General features: G+C 43.7%; 1 protein-coding gene across 18 annotated transcripts in view; it reads right to left on the bottom strand.

Moving 5' to 3' along the window:
- The window catches only part of PKP4 (plakophilin 4), a 222016-nt gene that overhangs the window by 15048 nt on the left and 183913 nt on the right, over positions 1-23055 (bottom strand). For 14 of the 18 annotated variants that reach the window (XM_073241495.1, XM_073241494.1, XM_073241499.1 and 11 more), the window contains 6 exons: positions 22016-22229; positions 7980-8163; positions 4824-4941; positions 3188-3379; positions 2818-2991; positions 190-261 (listed from right to left, as the gene is read on the bottom strand). In XM_073241495.1, the coding sequence (XP_073097596.1) occupies positions 190-261; positions 2818-2991; positions 3188-3379; positions 4824-4941; positions 7980-8163; positions 22016-22229 (954 nt within the window). The remainder of the gene's footprint in view (positions 1-189; positions 262-2817; positions 2992-3187; positions 3380-4823; positions 4942-7979; positions 8164-22015; positions 22230-23055) is intronic. The other 4 variants (XM_073241500.1, XM_073241505.1, XM_073241501.1 and 1 more) reach the window with 1 other exon arrangement.

Genomic DNA, 23055 nt, shown 5'->3' with positions numbered 1-23055 from the left:
TAATAGATTAAGTGTTTTCTTTGCAATTGGAGATTAAATCTGTGGTGTCAGTAAAGAGAAAACCATAGCTGGGGATAAAGATAGGCTAGGATGACTTATTTAAAAAGAAATCCCAAAGCCTGTGAATCTCAAACTACCATCTGCTAGATATTTTTGTGCAGAAAAGAGAAGGCAGTGATTACTTTCTACCTCAGATACATAAGCATGATTAAGGATGGATCCGTGTCTTCTCTGCCTTTGGCCCCATGCCAGGTCCAGAGGCTATAAATAGGAGGGCAGAGACAGTAACTGATCAGTGACATTAAAGGAGAGCCTGTCTCCATCAAGCTATTTTTTTTTCCCCTATATTCTCTGCAACCCTCGAGTTCAGAAACCTTTCAAAGAGATTGCTAGAAAAATCCCTTGCCTCAGAAGAAAAAGATTTCTCCAAAACATCAAACATAATTCATATATACACTGGTGCAAAAGTATGTTTGTGTGTAAAAAGTATTCTCATTCAAGATTAGCTAGCTTTCTCTTCTTTTTTAAATCCACAGTCAAGAAATTCTCTTGTGACCATGAGGAAAGTTTATACAGAGTCATTATGTGCACCATATGAATTGGAAATGAATGTGAAGTTATCAGGGAAACAGCCACAAAAATAAGAAATGTAACATTCAAAAATGGGTCTTTCATCTTGTTTTGGGCTTTCATTGACATTTTTACCAATGCAAATTATCTTTCAAAATTTGGATTAATTGAGAAATGTCACTCATAAAACATCTAATAATTTCCTGCTGTGGTCAAGACATGAGGACAAAGATCTGTCAGCCTTTGTGCTACTTTGAACATTAAAATATGTGACTGACCATTCAGTTTCTTGAATACACAGCAGAACAGATTATTTTAATAATACAAGAAAGAGGGAAAGATGCATTTCAAAGATCCTATTACCTTCTACATATGAAATGAATACTCCTATTTTCCAGGTCAAATTAAATCTACAGGAGGGACATGAAACCCATGAGTTTCCATAGGGTGAAGCACTCAGGCAGCTTTCTCAGCTCCTCTGTCCGTACCTGCCGGACAGAACTAAGGTCCGTCTCTCCTCTGTAGACCAACCAGCTCGGCCCAGCCCGGAGTGCCTCCCTCCTGGGGTGCTACAGTCGCCACTGCTCCCCAAGCCGCTTCTGGCTTGGTAACATCTGCAGGCCCTGTCATCTTGTTTTCTTAAGGAAGGTGTGATATTTTGGTTTACTATTTTAGATACTTTTGAAATCACTTCAATATATAATGTTTATATTTTAAATGAGCTGGCCATCTATCTAACTTACATTCACTAAATGATCCCAGAAACGAAATTCTACACAACTCATATCTCATACTATTCTAATTATCGCCCTTTTTATTATCGTCAAATGACCCTTGGGTCACAAGAAGCCAGAGGTGAACACTGGGTCACCAACATAAATTTTCTTTATGAATACTTATGTGCCAGGCACTGTCCTAGGTCCTCCACATTATTTACCTCATTTAGTCCTCACAGCACCTCATGAGTCAGGCATTATCTCCACTTTACAGTGAAGAAACTGAGGAGAGAATAAGGTCCCTGGCTACTAATTAGAGGTACCAGGATTCAAAGTGAAGGGGTCTGGTCCAGAGGCAGCACTTAGATGCTAAGCTATTATTAATTAGCACCTGAGTTCAGAACAATGGCCAGACAACCACACTGGCTTCGGGCGAGGCCATGCTTGTATGAGTAATTCATTACAGCAGCTGGCTGCATGAAACAAACATACCTAGGCCTAGCGATGCTCTTCTCTCTTGTGGTAACACAGTGGCCCAAAGTTTCTTATTTTGAAAGATGGCGGAAGTAGCCAAAACCAAGTATTATAATAATTACTAAGATACACTGTCAGGGAAACATTTGTGACAATGAGAAGGATTCTCTGGGATGTTGTAGGACAATTTTTATAAAGTTGTGAGGACTTGCTCATAGTGGTAACAGTAGGAAAGCACCTTCAGGTGCATAGAGAAGTTATGCACTTCACGGGGAGGTGGGAATGTTCACTGCACATTGGGTCTGCAAGCGTCTGAGAGAGGAACCGTGGCCCAGCTCCCCCTTCCCTGCGGCGCCACCCACCCTCACCTCGAACTCAGGCCCTCGGCATCTCTCACTGGCTCCCGGGGGAATTCCAGCCTCTACTTACTTGTTCTTCAAATTCCCCTTCTGCACGGCTGCAGAAGGGATCCAGCAGTGTCCCCATCTGCCAGTCTGTGTCCCTTGTCTGCTTGAACCCTTTAAGCGGCCCCTCTGGTCTGCCGTCAGGTTCGGGCTCCTGAGGCTTGGCCGCTCCCAGCCCTGCCCTTGAGGCCCCAGCCCATGGTTTCCGCCCACACTGAGCTCTCCCCACCTCAGGGCCCTTCTCCTCGTGCCCCTTTACCTGGATCACTCCCTGTCCACCCCCAACCTCAGACTGCTGGCTAAACCTGCTCTTTCTTAAAGATTCCATTTGGGCAGCACCTCCCTCCAGACACCTTCCCCCCTCCCCCTCTCCTGCCAGGCTGGATTGGATGTCCTTTCTCAGGACCCCACAGCACACGTATCCTGGAGGCCGCCCTGCACTGACTTCATCTGCCCATCCTCCCTGCTGGCCGTCTGTCTCCCCTGCGGAGGGCCGTACTCACTCACCACTGCAAACCAAGAGCCAACGGCTAGCTCCTCCTTTTTTCCTCCCACCCCTTCCCAAACTCTATAAACAACCATGTCTCTTTCACCGCCACTGCTGATGTGACTCGCGGATGGAAAGAAGTGTGGCCAAGCGGAAGACGCCCCACCTTCCAGTTTCCAGCAGACAGGTTCTGGAGAGATCCTGCAGAACCTTCCAAGGTGGCTGGGTTGGAACTTTCTGCTAGAAGAGTCAGATACGGCTTTACCACCGACGGGTGCCACAGCATCTCCACCCCTTTGGGGGACTTTGACAGTCCCGGGATAGGACCAACTCCATCCCACTACAAGACAAAGAGCACACAGTAAGCGGACGCCCACGAACACAGGCCCCAACGCTTGAAAACTTCCCTCTGCTGGATTCAGCTCTGGCTTTGTAGAAAAACTACATCCTGAGAAAACTTTTTTCTCCCCAGATACGTGATTTCTTATTCCCAGAAAAATGAAACTTTACAGTTTCATGTCAAATTAAATGCTAACTTGATCCTCTTGTGGTGTCCTCTTTTTCTTTTTCTTTTTCTTCCCCCAGCAGCTTGGCTCCGAGTCTTTGCTGGGAGACTCTTTTCCTAGTAAGTCATCCAATTCGTTCAGCCCCAGCAGCCGGGCCTGGGGGACCTCCAGTTCCAGCCGATAGGACAGGTTCCTCAGGGTGCACACGCAGTTCTCCACGGTCTGCAACCCAACACGGCGTGTAATTAAAACCATCGTAGCACATTAGTGCAAAGTGCCTCTGTACCGAACGAACACCAGTGACATTAGACCCATGTAGAGTATGAAAGAGCTGTTTACTTATGGAGCCTGAAACAACCTAAAGAATTATGATTCTAGAATTTCTGTGGGGTACCTAAATGACCAGAGTGCAGAGCCATGCTCAGTACATCTAAGGATCTGAGTTCATGCTGATGAAAATGTACAAAGCTCTGGGCAGAAAATGCCCAGTGTTTCTGCTCTCAGGCTGCTGCTGTGGCAGAAATGCACCCAGGTTGCCAGAGCCTCACTCCTTCTAACCACTGGAATCTTCACCATGGCAACGGGGCAACCGGCCCCCCTGGGGACAGCCACCCCCAAGCCCCATCTTTGTCTACTGCCCTCCCTTTGCAGAAAGTTCTGTGAGCTCTTCCTCTGTTGATGTTTTGCCTTCTGTACATGATCTTTTGCTCCTTAAAGTCTATGTACCACACCTCTGATTGGAAAGCCAACTGTCACTTCATCAAGAGCATCTAAAACTCAGCTCAGGTTTTGCCCACCAAGCTCCCTTCCAGCTTTCTTATTCCTCTCAATTTTGTCTGCACATCTGTGGTTCAAGGAGGTTCAAATAAAAACTTGCCTATCACCTCCTCTACCTTCTCCCTGAGCCTACCATTCACTCTTCTCTCTCTCAGACCCATACTTATGACCCAGGACCTACTTATGGCCTCTCCTTGTCCACCAAGCACCCAGGCCTCCTCGGAACTCCTTGGTGCATTCAGGCCCTTCTTCCTATTTCTTCCCACCTTCCTTAGCCCCTGCTTCTGGGGCAGAATCTGGAGGGCTGTGAGGCTGGACAATGACGAGCGGAACGCCCTGTGCCAGGGCAGGCTACAGAAAATAGAGGGCTCATTCTGGAAACAGACTGACCAGCAGGGCAATAGATGGAGGGGGTGAAAGGCCAAGGCTAGGGGTGTCGAGCAGGGTGTCCAAAGCTGTGCTGGGATGGGGGCGGCGGTGGACTACACTGGGGCAAGAAGAGTGGAGAGGTGGAGGGTCACAGTGCCTCGACCAGGAACTTTCATTCAGTTGATACTTAAATCCAGATGGATCTGTCTAGCAGTGGCAAGTACAGAACTGGAGCGGCAATCAATCACACAGTGAGCCCAGGAGAGCCACCGAGAGGGTCAGGACCCTGTTCCCGTGCGCTAGGTCCTTTGCCACAAAGAACCACTCAGTTTTCATGGTTCTAAGTTTATTTGCTTAAATTGTCATGCCCCTGTTAACCTGTAATTTTTAGAGACTCTCCCTTTAATCTGAAGTGCAGCTTAATAAGGAAGAGAGGCGCAAGACTCCAGAACGAACTGTAGCATGCAACAGCTGCAGTCACCTGTCACTGCGCCCCTTGCTCGGCCAGGCAGGCACTGACCTTGCTGTCGTAATCAGATGTGTTCACACACGTGTGGATCACGTACAGCAGCGAGTCCACCAGCCCCTCACAGGACCGCATTTGCTTCCGTGCTTCCTCCCCTGCAGAGCTGAGGTTCCTAAATGGGCAGAGACAAAGGGTAGCTGCTGAGATACGCAACTCACTCATTAATTAGCCAGGGAGCCTCACCTTAATGATCTGAGAGAACAAAGGATGGCAGCCTTAGCACCACAGTTTGTGGCTTGCAGTTTAATGCTGCGAGAGCTCCTGACAGCGGCAAGCTCCCCACTGTTACGTAACTAGAAGGGAGCAGGAGCATTCGACTTTGTATCTCTCTCGTGACATACCGCTTTCTCACCTCCTAAAATATTATTTGGGGCCTATCCTCCTCAGTTTCATCCTATGCAAAAAGGAGAATAATAGTAACTGCCTCCTAAGGTCCTGTGAGGAACAGATGAGTTGTTACGTATAAACCACCCAGGAACAAGCCCGCCACACAGAAGGCGCCGGGTTTGTTAGCCATGGTTGTTATTTTCAGACATTCTTTACCCTCCTGCTTGGGCCACAGGCCCATGCACTCCCTGTCGCCTATTATGATGTTTTGTATGTAGTAGGTGGTCATAAATGCTTCCTGAATGAACAGACGAAACATTTCATTTCTTGTATAAACATTGAAGTTAAATATGGACATTTGCTTATGTTACAATTTTCTCACCTTTTCAATTATAAAAGCTCTGGAAATTGTTTTAAGTCTCATCCATGGTGACATTTTTGTTCACCTTCATGAATTCACTTGATGCCAAATTTTAAGATCTATTTTACGTCTCATTAACAAGGGTTCTGGGCTAACTCTGAGATTTTGCAAAACAGTCTAGGTGAAGGGGATTTGGAATGATTTTTCTTTTCATCTGTGTTTCTCTGGAGCCAGAGAGATGCCCCCTGTGCCGCCTCTCAGCAGCTGCCCTCTTCCGTCCCTCCAGGAGCTGCCGGGATGCCTCCCGCCTCCCGTCTTGCTGCCTTTCCTCCTCAGCCTCTCTGCCCGTGGCTCCCTCCGGGGTGCCCACGGCTGCATTGGTCCCTTCTTGCCTTTGCGTTTCCACCCTCCTGGGTGGCCTCCTCTTCTATCTTGGTTTTACAGTCTATGGGCCCATGACTCCCAAGCATCCCTCCTTAGCCTGTCCCCTCTCTGCAACCCCAGACCCACTTATCTAACTGCTCTCCTGACCTTACTACACGAGCAGCTAGTCAAGACATCTCAGAACAGACACGCCCCACACTCGCGGTGCTCGCTGCTCCATCCTTTCTTCTCCCGATCTCATCAACAGCGCCTCTGTGCTCCCAGCTGATGCAGCCGAAGATCTAGATGTCCTCCTTATCTCCTCCCTTTTCCTTGCCCCTTACATCCGATCCGTGAGCACCCCGTGTCACTCTCCCTCCACAGAACACCCATCTGCCCCCATCTCCTGCGCCTGCTCTAGGCCACTGTCACGTCTGCCTGGATCACTTCAACGGCCGCATCTTCCTGTCTCTGCCGTTGCCCATATTCAGTCTTTTACATCAGGCCAGAAACAGTCTAATCACTCCCATGATTTAAACCCTCCAACAGTTTCCAATGGCTCTTGGAATAAGGTGCAAACTCCTTCTGATTTAAAAAATCTAGGACTTCTCTGCATGTTGCCCATTAAGCTCCTTCCTGCCCCTGAGCTTTTTTATACTACCTACTCCCTCCGCCTAGAGTGTGTATCCTACTGACCCCTCACCCTCAAATGAGTACCTCCCTGTGCTATTTCAGATCTAGGCTTAACTTTCACCTCCTATGAGAGACCACCTAACCATCAAAATAATCACCTATTAACTGTCACATCACCTTATCCTTTTTTATGGCAACTATTATAATTTTCTTGTTTGCTTATCTGTCTTCCTCAATAGAATGTAGTTCTTCCAGTGCAGGGACCGAGTCTGTCTGGTTCATCACTGATTTCCCACGGAAGGCAGTCACCAAATGTTTACAGCCCTGAGCCAGCGGGGGCGCCTAAGCGTCTTGGCCTCTGTGACCTCCAGAAGCCCGGCAGGCTGGCTGAGGAGTGATCACAGCCTCTGTGGATCCGGGTACAGGGGAAGGATGAGACGCTCCTTCCACAGATCTTCAGTAGGTGACATAACTGCCCTCTGATGCAGGCACCTGAGTTAGAGAGCTGGTCTGTTTTCTAGGATGCTGACTTGTCACCCCTGCAGGCCTCCCCACACGCTCCTGCCCAGAGTGCTGGCAGTCATCTGTCACCACTGTGGACGGTTCCCAGCAGCAGCCCAAGTCCCTCCCTTCTGCTCTTTCAAGATCTCTGCTGCAGAGATGCTTAGACATCTTGGCTTAAATGTTAAATAGCCCTGGCTGGGTGGCAGATGCTACACCAAGCACTTCATACAGCTGATTCTTCACAACTCTGACATATGTTATTATCTTTATTCTAAAGAAGAGGAAACTGAGGCACAGTGGGGCAGAAAGCCAGGATGTCCAAGCCCACCCTCGGGGTCACCCTCTGTCCCAAGGCTTCTGTTTCAAGTTCCCAGGGCATTGTAAGCCTTGGAAACTGGGTAGAAATTGGGCTGATGAGAGTTAATGACAAATAATGAGCAATATTATGCACACTTAAAGGAGGCTTTATGGCTTTTACATGCTACAGATAATGATCAAAAATAGTATTTGGGCTCATTTTCATTTATTTATAAAACTCAAACCTGATGATTGTTTAAACCACACACCTTTTTGTACCCTTTTAAAAGCAAAAAGGTTTTAACCATCACATTTTGAGTTTAAACAAAAACCAGAAACTAGGCTGCAAACACAGTAGCAATCAGAATGTAATAATCAGAAAAATGCTGTTAAAGTGGAAAACACTGGAATTTGGGCAGTAATTTCAGAGTGAAAGGCCCTTTTTGACTAACTCACTGAACAGTCATTTGTAAGACAATGTCTTTCAGGCTATTAGTCTTTGCTCATGATGTTTTCCTCATAGGGTAACACAGTCCAGTGCATAAATTGTGAAACAAACTTGGAATCTTCGGTAGCTGTTAATAAAGTAAATTCTCGTAAAATCAACTTCCCTATGACACATATTATTTCATCACAGAATTAATTGGAAAAAAGAAATAATTTACCTCAAGCAACCTGTCGTATTACGCAGAACGAGTGAAGTCTGAAATTTAATTTTATGATCATCATCAAACGAAGCATTATTCCACCCAGAATGTGGAACAATCACAGTGTTCGTTAAGGTCGAGAGAGCATCTCGAATGATTGTCATCTTTACAGCATCACATGAAGATAAATTCCAAAGAACTCCTAAAAAATGAGATTTCAAAAATCAAATCAATTAGAGATCCTGCAGTTTTAGGGATGAAATAGACGTATCAGTCTTAATTGATGTGAATTCAGTGTGTTCCAAACCTAATCTATGGCCTGACTTTGCAACTAGGCTGGGAACGGACCTGTAATAAATGTTGAGTGAACGTATGTGGAGCTTCTGGCAGTATATCGCAAAGCAGTAATAGTCCTTCCCTTAAGTTTTAGAGCCTGTGTATCTATCAGGCAAGATGACTGTGGCTTCTGCAAAGCAAATTAGAGCTACTCTGTAAGGGAGAGGAGTGCAGTCCCACCAAGGGTCATAAATGTAGTGATCCTGTGATTGTAGTAAACCTGTTGTTCGAAGCACTGTCCCTTACAGTCAATGTTCTGTGACAAACCATTTTTGGAACATAGTACTTGGAAAAAAATTATTTTTCCAAAGACTGACATGTTTCTCGTCATCATCCTTTTCTTACTGTTGCTATTGGGAAGCTCAAGCTTACCTACTACACCTGCAGTAACTTTCCTGGCACAGCCTGTGCTGACATTTGCTTCGCCTCCCTTATTTAGATAAGGTTGGGACATTTCTATTTCTGTGTTAAGACTTTGATTATCATGTGTAAATTACTGCTGTTCCTTTTGGATATAGGTGAGTAATTATGTCTAAAAATTGAGTCACCTACATCTTAACTCCTATCAAGAGTGCTACGACAACAGATATTAAATGTAGCTTATTAGAGTGTCATTTAACTTGTAAACGTATTAGAGGGTATTCATTCTGTGTCAACTGTGAGGTGGGTTAAATTATTGTTACAGAAAAAATATTTTTTAATACTTCCTCTTTCAGAGATAGAGTCAATTCAAGATAATACCTACTCCAGTGTCATTCTCACATCAAGGCATTTCCTAAGTTAGAGGGAAGGAGGTAGAGGGGAGAAGGAGCAGCTGCTTTTCTCTGTACTGAGGGTCCTCAGAGCCCGGTGCTCCTGAGGCGGCCTTGGCAAGTTGCTCAAAAGTCTGTATAGTGCTTCTAGAATTATCAAGACATAAAAGTGCTGAGGCCCTGTGGAGGGGGAGGAGCTGACAAGATCAGGCCCTGGCCGCGGGACTGCATCAGGCTCGCTGACCTGACAGACCAAGGGTGCCGGCCACAGTCCAGATGGAGACCGGCTGCCCCAGTGTATGGTGACTCTGGAGCCAGCCTGGGGACAGCCTGCTCTGCCTCTCGGGGCCTGGCGAAACCACAGGGCCCTTTATAGAGGAGGGAGGCATGGAATAGCTGATGGGAGCTTTTATTCTTTTTGGAGAAAGAAGAGCTGCAAGAAAAGAGGTAGAACTGAAGAGAGTAAAACAATCCTGACTAGGAGGCAAGCGAGGGCCGTCCTTTCCCTGCGTGTCTTCCCGCGCCCCATCCAAGCTGCAGGCGGAACGGCTGGCCATGTGGCTGAGGCTTGGGCTCTTCCCAGAAACTGTTCTTTCTGCCCCGTGCCTGCTCCTCTTCTCTTTCGCTTGGCTTTGACTTCTGGACCTTGCTGATTGGGTTTCCTCTGTTCCCCAAGGGTTTTTACCCCTTCTTTGCTCCTACCCTTTGGGGTGGCATAGACCACCATGGGCCTGCTGGGGCATAAGGCAGCCACAGGGGCAGCATGTGGCCCAGAGGCCATTGGTGGGGAAGGGTCCTTTCCTAATCTCCCCTGATGACACATGATTCCTGATGCCATTGCAGCAAATTCCCTTTCTGTCAAAGCTTTTCAAATTCTTACTCCACGAAATGCAACACATGGGATAGAGTTGTTTTTTTTCCCAATAAGGTATGTTCTACTTTACAGAATAAATGCATTCCAGTAAATTTACTGTGAGGTAAAAAGTTTCATGGAAGGTAAAGCCTATCATATTGTAGGCTATAGGTATAAAATTAGATGTATCTCTACAGGAAATTAAACTGTATGAGTCACAAACTTCACGTGAAAACATGACTAAGAAGAGAGGTTCTTTAGCACATTGGATCTTGGAATTGATGCCTGGAAGTTCTGATTGTTGGCAGAAAAGCTTGTTTTTCATTGCTCCTGCCTCCCTTTCTGGCAAATTCTAAGACCTACTTCTGGAAGAGGATGTTTCCCAGATTCGCACATGTCCCTGATTTTCTGTGCAGGTACTAGAATTTTGTCCTGTTCTTTCCTTTTCTCACCAGGCATTTGTAAGGACCAGTGGTGTTGTACATCAGTCTGTTTCACTATTAGCCATTATATCTTAATGGGATTGGACAACATGAATCTTCATAAATCAGTATAAACAATAGTAACATGACCATTAACTGTAGTTTTACTCTACGCCGGCCACTGTGTACCTCACAGGTAATACTCTGAAGAATCAAGCTGCACAAAATGGATTAACTTTCCATTTAATTATTTTGTAGGCTTGAAATCCTACAAGAATCTATATAATTCTACAATTTAAAGGATGATGAGCATTTGTATTTCTAAATTTTAACTCAAATTTCATTAGGCAAGTATAATGAGGAACAAAAATTCCATCATATCATCTTGCTGTAATATTCCTGCTACCCATAGGCAGGGCACATGATAAGTGCTCAGAAATATTTGTTGATGGATTCAATTTAATAATCTGTAGGTGTTTTTGAATTTCCCTTTTACTTTTTGCTTTTCAGACACAGCTCCTAAGTAGTACCTCTATTTCATGTCTTTTCTTCAACTGAATATTGTGGAGTGTCTTGAAGTCTGTAACTGAGGGGAGAGGGTCAGAACAATTTATTGGCAGTTCTGCCTGCTTTTCATGTGAAGACCAAGGCAGATGGCTGTTGAAACCATCCCCTTAGCTATGGGGACAGGAGAATCCCATAGCTGCCTCGTCTCCAGGACCAGAAGATAAGAGTTACACCAACATACCAGAATCCCCATCCTTCCAACTGCAAGACAGCAAGACCAGTGTTGCACAATTACAAAATGTTAAAGTGTTTACGTATATGTAACCCTTCAGTAGACAAGGTGACTATACTATCTTTTGGTCAACTGAGATGACTTACCATAAAACCAGTATACTATAGAAATTCAGGCTCTCATTTCTGCAACTTCAAAAGTGTTCCGAATAATTCTTGACCAGAAAAAAAGGAAGATTCTGTTCTTGCTGAGTCTGTGGCATTCAGGGGATGCTCACAAAGGCAGCTTTATCATCCTGAACTATGAGTTTTATTTTCCCTCTAGTCTTGCACTTACCATGTTACACAAAGAGCTAGGATATCTGGTGTAGATTTAACATCAAAGGAAGTCTCAAAACACTGTTTTTTCTTCCCCACTTTTCTATTTCAAAAATAGGGTTATGGAAAGCCCAGACAACCAGTTTCGATCAACCAATTTTGGATGAAGAAGGTTCAATTAAACTTAAAAGCCTTAGCTATGGTATGATTAATCCGGCTTTTGTACTCAAAGTAAAAAGCACCATTCTTAAGACTAGCTAATAATACCTGTGTGCACTCTACCTCACTAAAGTAGTAATAAAACAATGTTCTCCCCACTTAGTCTGTCCAGAGCTTCCTTTAATGGGTCAGGAAGAATGTTATGTTGTTCAAGTAATAAGTAATGAACAGAAAACAGACCAACTCCCAAATGTAGCAAGAATGATGGGAAAATAGAGAGCTGTAGGATTAGCATTTTCCATCAACATGATAAACCTCCAACTCTGACATCTTAATGCAAAATTTGTTTCAAAACTGTTTAGCAGTACACTCCATTATCTTATGGTTTCTAAAGATAAAGTTAAAAATAAACTATAATTTGGTTTAGATAGCTTGAGGTTTTTAATTTAATTTAAAGTGATTAGCTATTATTTGTTGTGAAGACTAAGAATATACACATACTGACTAGTTTTGAAAACACTAGGGGATTTCATGCATATTATTATAGAAAAAAACTGCTTATTCTCTACCACAGGACAAAGTACACATAATTATGAGTAACTAATAATCATAATGAAATACTGCCATGAAAGATGTAAGTTCACTTTCTCTGCAATGAATGAATAAAGTAATTAAAATACCACTTCACATAAATCCTACGTTATAGAGATTTGGAAGACCTTCTGCTTAAAAACTAGCTTTACAGCTATTCTAATGGCCAAATCACTTAGAAACTGAGTTTACTGATTAATTAAAATAAAGCACTATCTTAAAAACGTATCTCTTAAAGGACATTAAAACAGCAACCAAGTATTTGGAAAACGCTATTTCTCTTATGGCATAAGTACATAACAGCCTACACAACTGTTTTTCTTTGTGATATGAAAGAATTCTAAACCCATTATTTTTTATATAGCAACTTATGTTGTTTCCTAATTATTAAAAAAATCCCCGCAAGTGTTCATGGACACTGCAAAAGGCAATAAAATAACCAGAAGAACCAGTGCCCTCCAAATAGCACCACGGGACTTGCCCTTCATTTTTCTCCACAAGTGAGCTTCGTTCTCAGGCCTGTTCTGGGCATTCCTGTCTCGGTCATACGCTCTTTCACCAGAAGTCCATGAGGTAAAAAAAACTTCCCAGCCTCAGGGGTATGGAGGGCATCAAGTCAGACAACAAATGACAAATCCCCACATTTCCGGCCCAGAGCAGTCATGACAAGTCACTCTCATGATGGCATCAGCTCCCAGGGTCGGGAACTCTATCTACCTGGTGTATGTGTTTCATCCCGTCCTGGCAATTCTGCATCTACAGCCTCCTTGGGCACATCTATGGATATCAGATACACTCACCCTGCAAGCACTCTTGACAAATGGGGGAGAAATACTAGGCTGACAAGGAAAACGCAATAACATCTAGGCTGCAGACTGCACAGGAAGGTCCTGGGGTGTGTGCATTTTGCAGACTCAGAGTCTGGGGCTAACAAGGCAGGAATGTGGGCCTCTGAATCCACAGCCAGTGCCAGCTCCTAGCATATGCCTCCCTGGCTATTCTGTAGTCTCTGTATGAAACATGCAGGATCCGGCAAGAACACTTCTCCACGTCTTCTCAGTGCAGCTGCCCCAGAAGCTCTCTCCTAACCTCTGAGGGTTTTTTTTTAATGAACCCCTGTGGATTTTTGTTGGGAAGAGAATAATGTCAAGACATTGCAGCTACTACATCCTGTCAAATGTGGCCTTCTACATCCCTGTCCACTAAAGCTATGTAGCTCATGTAAATGTCACTCATACCCAAGCATAGTGCAGACCTGCACTGTCCAACACAGCAGCCGTCAGCCACTGCGGCGACAGAACACCCAAAACGTGGCTAGTCCAGATTGAGGTATACAGGAAGCACCAAACACACACTAGATCACAAAGACCTGGTACAAAAAAAATGAATGTGAAACACCTCGTTAGTGATTTTTATATTGCTTATAAATTATTTTGGAACTACTGGATTAAATAAACTACATCATTAAAATAAAAATTCCTTTTTCCTTTTTAGTATGACTATCAGGAAGTTCAGAATTACATGTGTCCTGCCTTATACATTATTGAAAAGTGCTGGTAGAGACACTTTGCCACTTTAGGCCAGACTCTAAGGGAGACACATGAGTCCTCTGCTCTCGGGAGGCCGTGTCACAAATAGTTACAACACAAGCCGGTGCATCCCAGAGAGAATCTGCCTGCGGCTGCAGAGCTCAAAGGAACAAGTCGACCTGACTCCAAAACCCACCCTTGCTCGCAGGCACCACGCTGCCTCCCCCTGGCAGGTCTGGAGACTATCATATCTGAGCTGGCGTGTGCAGGCAGAGGTTCCAGGTGGCCCAGAGCCCTGGGGGAGGAGCAGGGAAGGCAGGCGGCCCAGGCTAGGGCTGGCCTAGCAGGCGGGGCTGCAGGTGGGGAAGGTGTGAGCCCAGGACGGCAGTGATGCGGATGGAACCACGAGGAGGGCCCAGCGCCGGTGGCCCAGGCCGTGGTTTAAGGGGCATGTGACGAGGACCTGAAGGAGTAAGGAGCGGATGGGAAGGCGAAGAGAAAAGGGAGTGCTTGTGATGAGGATCTGCAGCCTGCCCAAGGTGAGGGTGATGTTGAAGATGAGCCAGCAGCCTGACACATGCATGAGAATATGGAGCTGAAACAGAAAGGGGGCAATGAAGGGGCTGGTGAGATGGCAGAGATGCAACAAAGAACGCCTGCTATTTGTGGCTTCAGACAAATCACTCTAGCTTCCCCCAGGACTGGGATTATGAACAAGTTTTGAAACCGAAATGGAATTGGAATAATGGGAAAGCAATTATTGTAAGAGCAGGACAAAAGTACCATCTTCAATCTGGATAAATTCTGAGGAAATGAGTCCCGGTGGTGTGTGAACATTCCTGGGGCTCCCAAGAGGCAGGGCCTCCTGACTTGCCCCGACACCCGTGGCAGGTGAATGGGAAGTTTTGGTGCCGGCATGGTCCCGGGCACAGCGCATGGCTTTGCCCTTCCTGCCCTGGCTGGCTGGCCTGCTGCACTCCTGTCTCGCTGGCACAGCTCCCCTCCTGGGCGGTGGGCAGGGCAGCCCACCCACCCTGAGGGCTGGGGCTTGCAGGGGGCCTCAGCCTTGCTCCCCTGGCTGCTTTGCGACTCTCTGCACACCGTTAATGCCTCCTGTGTTAGGCATGGGAGCGCTCACTGCAGCCCAGCTGGTCCCAGGGGTGGCCACCTCAGACTTCAGCAGCAGTACAGAGTGCGTGCCTAGGAGGGGGCTGCGTGGCACAGTGCCCTGGACTAGCAGCAGAGGCTGCACACAGTGAGGCCCCAACCTACACGTTCAATCTGAAGGGGATCTCTCCTGCTGTTTACATTTTTCTCCAGCGAAAGGACATGAGTGACAGATCTTTAGAGTCTTTAAAGAACATGAGGGTTAAGCCTGCATTTCTGTGATTTTTCAGGTACAGAAATGGAGCAGAGCTTCTTTGAAAAGATCTATGAATGCTAGAGATCCATTTATAGACTCACATTTGCATTTCAACATATTCTTTATTCTAGGTAATTTTCCAACTACTTCATGGTTAAGTTGAGAGGATTAATGACATGACGTAGTCCTACAGTCCTACATATCCTGGAAAGGCATTTCTCTGAAAATAAAGCTGCTTGCAATTCAAAAATGCTGACTGAGAACTGACTGTAAGGAATGTCAAGGATGGTTTTTTCTGCTAAGGGGAGTTTACAAAAAAGGTCACATGAAGGGAACTCCTCCTGAGAGAATCTCTGTGATGTAGAGGTGGCAGCAAGGCTGCGTCAGCCTCTGACACAGAATCAGGTCACTCACGCTATTCACGGAGATTTACCTGAGAAGAGGTCACTCAAGTTGTAGGTTCCACAGCTGACTTTTATGCGTTCTAGGAATGAGCTTACTCATTTGTAACCGTACTAAATCTCTGACTCTGCTGTTGGGTACCAGCAGAAGCAGCTCAGACGCAGAGTGGCCCAGTCCTAAGCCATGGGAAATCACAGAAACAGCAAAGTACTTGGGGGACCTGGGGGAGAGGGGAGTCTCTTGGGCATCTTCTTTTCAGATTTTCACCATATGCCTATGTCTTCCTCAAATTCACTGGCTGTCTAGTTTACTGAGGGACTGTGTCACTTCGGGGCCTCTCTTGGGCTGAGAAATCCCACTCTGACCAGTGGCCGACTGCCTGAATTCTGTAGGGCACTGAGCCTTCCCATTTGACTGCCTCATTCCGCTTCACATTCAGAAGCCTACACACAAAATAGAAGGTCATATGCCACTTACAAGGCTGAATCTTTTCATACTCAGCCTATAAATCTTGAAATATTCACAGGACAAAGCACACATTTCAGGTGTTCTAAGCACCCTGAAGCTTTATAATTATACCTGATCATTAGTTTGATGTGACCATGCTAGTAATGAAGTTCAAAAATATTTCTCCCTACTCTCAGGTGAATTTCAGAGAGTAAAGGAGATATTGTGGTATTTTTTTTTCCTTTCCCTTTTAGGTGGTAATTTGAAAGAATAAGGGAAATGAAACTTGAAAATGGGCACTGGTACCCGCTGATTTTGTGCCTGCCCAGCACTCCTCAGTGGCCTGGGATGGGCAAGCATGGGCAGACACAGAGGCCGGGAAGGCAAAGCTCCAGCCTAGTGTCAGGAACCCACCCTCAGGACCCAATCTCTCTGGACCTATTTCTCATCTGTAGTATGGGTGGAAGGGAAGAATAGATTATTTCTTTAGGGACCTTTCCAGTTTGAAGTTCTGTGATTCTGAATTAAGAGTTGTCTCATTTCTAATAAATCATTGTTGTCTTGTTACCGATTAACCTTATTTTTTAAATTATTTTATTTCTTATTACTATTTTTTATGGTTGGAAATGTTCATTAAGTAAGACAGCACACATTTCTGTTGATATTATTTTATAACATGGGCCAAGTGGTAAAGAGCCTACTGACCTGGGCTGGGAGTTGGGAGGGGATGTTTCTGGAGTCCTGAAACCACCCGCACAGCTCTAACAGCCCTGGTGGCCCACGGAAAGCAGGACAGGACGCAAAAACTCCTCTCTGAACAAGTGGTGGTCTGAAGGCATATTCATTAGGCCAAGGGAATATGTTTGGTAAATTATTTCATCTTGTAAGGGCACATATCAGTCTAAAAGGCTGAATACATGTCCACTAAGCTCAGGCTCTTTCCAGAATATCCTGCTGTTGGCTAACTTTGGCCTGGCCTATCTATCTATCCTTCCTTAGCACAAGACTATTACTTTCTTACTAATTTGTTGTCTGATTAGGAGTACGGAGCTAATGATCAGGGAGGGAATATGCCTGATTTTATGTGCTGCATAGTGTCTGGAATCCATGCTGGCATTCACAATTTTTAAAATAAACCGTGTGGAAATATTTTATTTAGCCATATGGATGAATAATCACTTGCTAAATTGGAAGGAATGTGAATATATAGCAGTCATTTAAACCAAGTCTATTATTATTCAAGAACAAAGGCAACTTTTTACACCAGTGGTAATGGGGGTGATACAAGTGTGATAATTTTGGGACATCTGGTACATTAAAAGGTAGGCCTCCAGATTTTGGGCAATATCTTCAATTTCTATAGTTTTAAAAAATGATGCTTTCATGATGCTCAATAACTTGAAACTCATATTTCCTAGCTTAGAAACACAATTTAATTATCTTGAACAAATGAGTTCAACATATCTTTTCTACTGACAAGATGTTCCCACTTTCCGTCCGTTGGACTGTGGCTTTTAAGACAATCATTTTATAACCCAGTCGGGAACAACCATACTTCATCCAGCTTCAAGTTTAAGCACAATAAAGGCAAAAAGTATCTTTGTAGTGAAAAAAGCTCTCCCTAAGCAAGCACATTTACCAGTAACTTCTAAAAGAAAAGCTCATTAGGTTTTAACCTGGAAAATGTTCAACACAATGCAGAAAACACCAGAATCATGTTATATATTAGAGAACTGTTTTAATAAACAGTGACAGCCATACTGTCTTGGGAAAATACACCTAACAAAAAGTATTTTTCCCTGCAAATGAAGATGTGGCCAAGACCTTGGGTAGTTATTACATTTAAAGCAAGGCAAGGCATCTTTTTAAAAGAATAGTCAAAATTACTTCACTTAATTTCATTAAAAATGTAAAATTGAAACAAAGGGGAGTAGAAAAATGGCTTTGGATTAATAACTAGGTTGAATTACTTAATATTAAGAATAACAGAGGACCTAGTTTCAAGGGGATAGTAATTTCTTCCAATAAAACAATATTTTGAACAGAGCAGTTCATTGTGCTTCCACATTTCATGATCCTAAGTAGACTATAATTTCCACTGAAGAACTCTTAGGCCGTACGTATAGAGGCCAAGCACCGTGCAAGGGTGGCCAGAGCCACAGTACTTTGTGGGGACAGTGGCAAACACTGAATTTGGGAGGATAACACTCTATTTTCAAAAGGGGACCTTATAAGATATGGGTAGCTGATAGGGGATGCTGGGTGGCGTGGTCACATACCCCCTCCTGCTCATGTTTGAGCAGATATGCTTTAATGAGAACAGATCTGATTGGGCCACACTTTTCTGCTCAGGAAGGTCTGAGAGGCTGGACTCAGGGCTAACTGGTCTTCTCACGTAAGGCAGTTCCCAGGCAAATGGAACTGCCGAGGGCTTATCCTCCTTGCTTTCTCAGGTCACACTTAATGGCTTTTGTTGCTTTCTGGATAACCCTGCTGCTCCGTCTTAACTCCACAAAGTAATGAGCTCCCTGCCCTGTGGGTTCAGACACATTGTGCACGGCTACTTGGTGTGGAAGCTGACCAGGGCATCCATGCGCTGGGTGGCTGACTGGGCAAAATGAATTCTGAGGACCCCTTCAACTCTGTGATTCTATGATTTAAAGACAGTTTATGAGTATTTGACCTGAGGAAGAGTTAAGAGCTCAAAGATCTCTTATATTGTCATACTTTAAAACATCAAGGATCAGTCATTCTTAAAATAATACTGAACATCATTTAAAGTTGGTACCATTAAATTTTGGAACTGAGAAATGTGAATAAAAAATTTTTGTTCCCATAAATCTTGGCCTACAAGTATATGTCTATGTGCAATAAATACATGTACAACTATGCTAGATTTATATTATGACTTGGTAGTTTCATATTAGCTAAATAATGTTTATATAAAAATCAAACCCAGGTTGACATTTAGCATTCTGGAACTGGAAACTCTTTTCTGAAATCCTCTGGCCCAACTTCTTTATATACGTCAATTGAATGAAGTGTTTACACACTGGGCACTCCCATCCCAAAGCTAAATGAAGAGAACATTTCACAAGCAATCAGTCCACATATCAGTATAAATTAAAAAGGGTAACAGTATAAAGTTCTAAAGCAATTCTTAATTTGCCCCCACCATATGAGTATGGCCAAAAAGTACCCCTTAAAGCCTACAAGCTACTGGTAAGTGTTTCCAAAGAAGAAATATGAGAGGTTAGTGCTAGTTTGACACTTGCACTGATAACAATCTATTGGGGAAGCAGCTCTTTTTGAAAAAGGAAACATCCTCCTTTTCAGGTTAGGGTCCATGTCTTAACACATCTTGTGTTTTCAGCAACTAGTACTGTACCAATAGAGAATTAACCAAATATGGAGGAAATCATCTAAATTAGCTCCCAGATCCAGAGTAAATGAGTGCATGGGTGTGAAGTCTGGCGCTACTTGAAATAAATCTGATTTATTTTCAAACGAAAAAGAAATCACCCATATTTCCTCCATTCTGTTTCTTGTTTATTGCTTAATCTAAACAAATTCCTTGAGTTCAGCTCAGGAAAGGTACTATAACAGTTTCTCCCCAGGATCAAACTTTGGGGAAAAAAATCCAGCAAAGACATATTCTTCCTGTGACAATTATGACCAAAGGGAAAAAGCTTCAAGCTGCACATGAAGGATGTAAGGACCAAGTCATGAAAAATCTGCCTCGTTCATCAAAAGGAAACCCAGTCTGAGTAGAATCTGTGTTTCTCAATCAGGTTGTCCCTGGATCACTGCTGACCCCTCAGGGGCCTCACACACATCACTGTGCAGCCTGTGGGCTGCCCGAGTGTATCACTGGGAGAAGAGAGCTGGACGCTACATGCCAAGTTCAAAGTGATGGGAAACAAACATCGAACAAGGGAAGAATACTGCAAATAACCCTGTCTCCTCTATGCTTCTCTAATAGAGAGCTGACGGTAAATTTTTGGGTGTAATCAGAATGACTGTGTTTACTTCTAGAATGGTTAAGCACACATTCTTTTTTTAAAAATCTACTTAGCTTGTTCTCATTTTCGACTTATACATACACGCAATACATATGTATGTAAGTGTAAATTTATTTTTTGGTATGAGAGGGTTTGATGCCTCAAAAGCATTTTAGAAAGAGGGAGTACATACTAAAAAGTCAATATGTAATTTAGATGTGTTAAACGCATTAATATTCAAACTTCATTCAGGCAGGCAGTTTATTCCAGACTTAAGATGACATATAGAGTGTATTTTACTTTTAGCATATATATTTTGTATCAAAGAGTACAGGATGCTGTATTTCAACATTAATGTCTTCCAAGAAAGTTGATTCCCCTTAAATATTGGGAGTCCTGATTGTTTGCTACATTCCCAAGAGTTACAGAATTACATCTGACAGATCCTACAGCTCTGATTTTATAGTGGAAGCTAGTGGAGAAGGGGATTAATTTCAAAAAAAGTTGTTCAAAGTTTCTAAATTAAGTATTTCAAGTATGAAAAAGAGGATAGCAAATATAAAACAAATACCCATGTATTAATATTAATATTTTGGCTTACTTGTTTCAGATTTCTTTCTTTTTAAACAAACAGTTGGATCACACCCCCCAGTGCTACTTTCTCCTCTTGCGTCTCCCAGAAGCTACCACTATCCTGAATCTACATTCTGTCATTCCAATTACAATTTTAACTTTATTGAGTGTGCCTATATCAAAAAATGATTTAGAGCCTTAACCTGCACATTTAACAATTTTATACCAATAGTATCATGCTGTATTTCTCATTCTGCAAACATTCCAGAGATTTATCTACATTTCTATTGACAGTGCTAATATGCTTGTTTTCACCCTTGTATGTGGTTTAGCTGTGAACATATTACCATTTGTTTAACCATTTTTCTACCAATGAATACTCAACATTTCCTCCTAATTCTCTATTATAAATAATGCTGCCATTAATTTGCCCCCTTGCAGAACTGTTTCCTCATTCCAACCTCAAGCACTCTGGAACCCAGGTGACGGTACATGACATCTGGTCTCTCAAAGCAACACCCGGCTCCTCTTGGTGTCTCAGCCTCATGCGGGCCCAACATGCCCTGATCGTGCAACATTCTTGGCGTTCCCTCTTCTCCACTGCCCAACCCTTCTTTTTACGACTGATACAGTTCAGCTGTTATCTCTAGACTAGTGGCCTCCTCCTAGACCTCTCGGATGCCAGGCTCACCTAGTTCAGTGCAGTCCTCCACTGCGCTGCCCGCTGGAAGAATGCATTCCAAAGCCCAAACTGGCCACGCCATGCCTCATCATCACTTCTGCTGCATGTGGGGCACAAATTCCTTATAAAACTTCTCCAAGCCAGGCCTGCAATTCTCTCTGGCCTTGTTTCCTTTCAGCATCCCCCCTGCTGGCTGGAAGCTCTGACCTCATGCCCCATGCTGGCTCTGAGCCTCTGCTTCCAATAGGAAGTGTCCCCCATATTTGCCCAGCCAATGCCTCTTCACCCTTTAGGACAACTTGGTTTCACACTGACTGGGGAGTTTCCTTACCCGTCCTCTGCGCTCCCAAAGCAACGTCTACTGAGTCCCTTATCACTGACATACACAGAACCACTGTGTTCCTTCTGAGCTGGACAGCCACTTGAGGGCAGGGACTCAGTTTTATTCATCTTTACAGCTTCAGTACCTAGGAAAGCATCTGAGATACTAACAGGCATTCAAACACTGCCTGGACTGAAGTAGAAGGCAACCAACCCATTAAGTATATGTTATTTTCATGATAAAGGAGAGCCAGTTGATTTAATACAGATAGATTTACTATGGAATACATAACAAAAAATGATGTATTCAGTCCTCTAGGAACAAGACATCTGTTAGTGATACTTATGCATTAATAAGCATAATAACTGATACTAGCGGAGGTGACCCTGCAGTCCTATGAGTGCCTTTTGAATCATTAAATTATACTCAGCCTTGGTCGAGTTGTAAGTACCACAGCATCATCTCCTACCTAGAACCTCCAACTCCTTCACAATGTCACCATACAAGGACACAGTCTAGACAGTTTTCAACACTCCCTCCAGCACGAGATCACCTTCTTCACCCACCTGTAACAAGCTCCCTTACTTCTGCATCAGTAGATTTTCTCAATAGTCGTAACAAGGCAGGTATCCCACCAACATTCTTCATTGCTATTTTATTTTCATCTGTAGACTTGCCAAAGACAAGGTTTCGTAGGGCACCACAAGCATTCTTCTGAACTTCCAAAACTCTGTGGTCCAAAAGGTCAACCAGATGTTTGATGCCCCCTAACCTACACACCTAGAACGAAAGATGTTAAGTATCAGACCTCAGTGACATGGCACTAATCAAGGGCCAAAGTCTCTAACGGTAAGATTGCAAAAAACAGGACAACTACAGGACATTTCAAAAGGCTGCCTTTTCTTAATAATACACGTTTTATAAACTTTAAGGGCACTCTCCCAGATGAAAACTATTTTGCCTGGGTTCATGGCTTAAGAAAGGGAAGGGAGACCTAGGTGGATTAAAGTCCATATACAGGTAGCAAGTTCTACTCCAAGCCTCTGAACACACACACAGATTACGCTTGCACTCTGGGTACAATGGACAATTACACAAACAACAATGCTATGTGTAGGGTCAGAGTTAACACAAGAAAGGATTTTTGATGGAAATCATTTGGTTTCTAGAATTGGTTCTCTGGACTGCTCCCCCTACATTTCTTCTATTTGTCAATTTACTAGTACATTATTTGAATATTACTGGGCTTTATTGCATCCACCTTTAGGTATACAGCTGGTATGTTATCTTACATTTTAAATTGATGAAAAACACTTGTGTTCTTTATGACACTGCAGGGGGAAAAAGACCTAAAATGTCAAAAGAATCTGTATGTTATAGGACACTATCCAATAACCAATAACACTGTGTTTCTATAAATGCCAAAAATCTTAAAAGTTTTACATAAAATATTCATATATGTTCAGTATTAGCAACAGTTATAAATCTTTATCTTTACTTAATTGTGCATTGGCACCAATCTTGACCAGAAACCTCATGAAATACATGGGTTCACTAGTTTCATAAACTGTAATTTTTATCTAATTAATTTTTGGAAAATACTTCT

The sequence above is a fragment of the Manis javanica genome, chromosome 7, assembly GCF_040802235.1.
Source record: "Manis javanica isolate MJ-LG chromosome 7, MJ_LKY, whole genome shotgun sequence".
NCBI classification, from domain to species: domain Eukaryota; kingdom Metazoa; phylum Chordata; class Mammalia; order Pholidota; family Manidae; genus Manis; species Manis javanica.
This window is presented reverse-complemented; position numbering and strand designations above follow the sequence as displayed.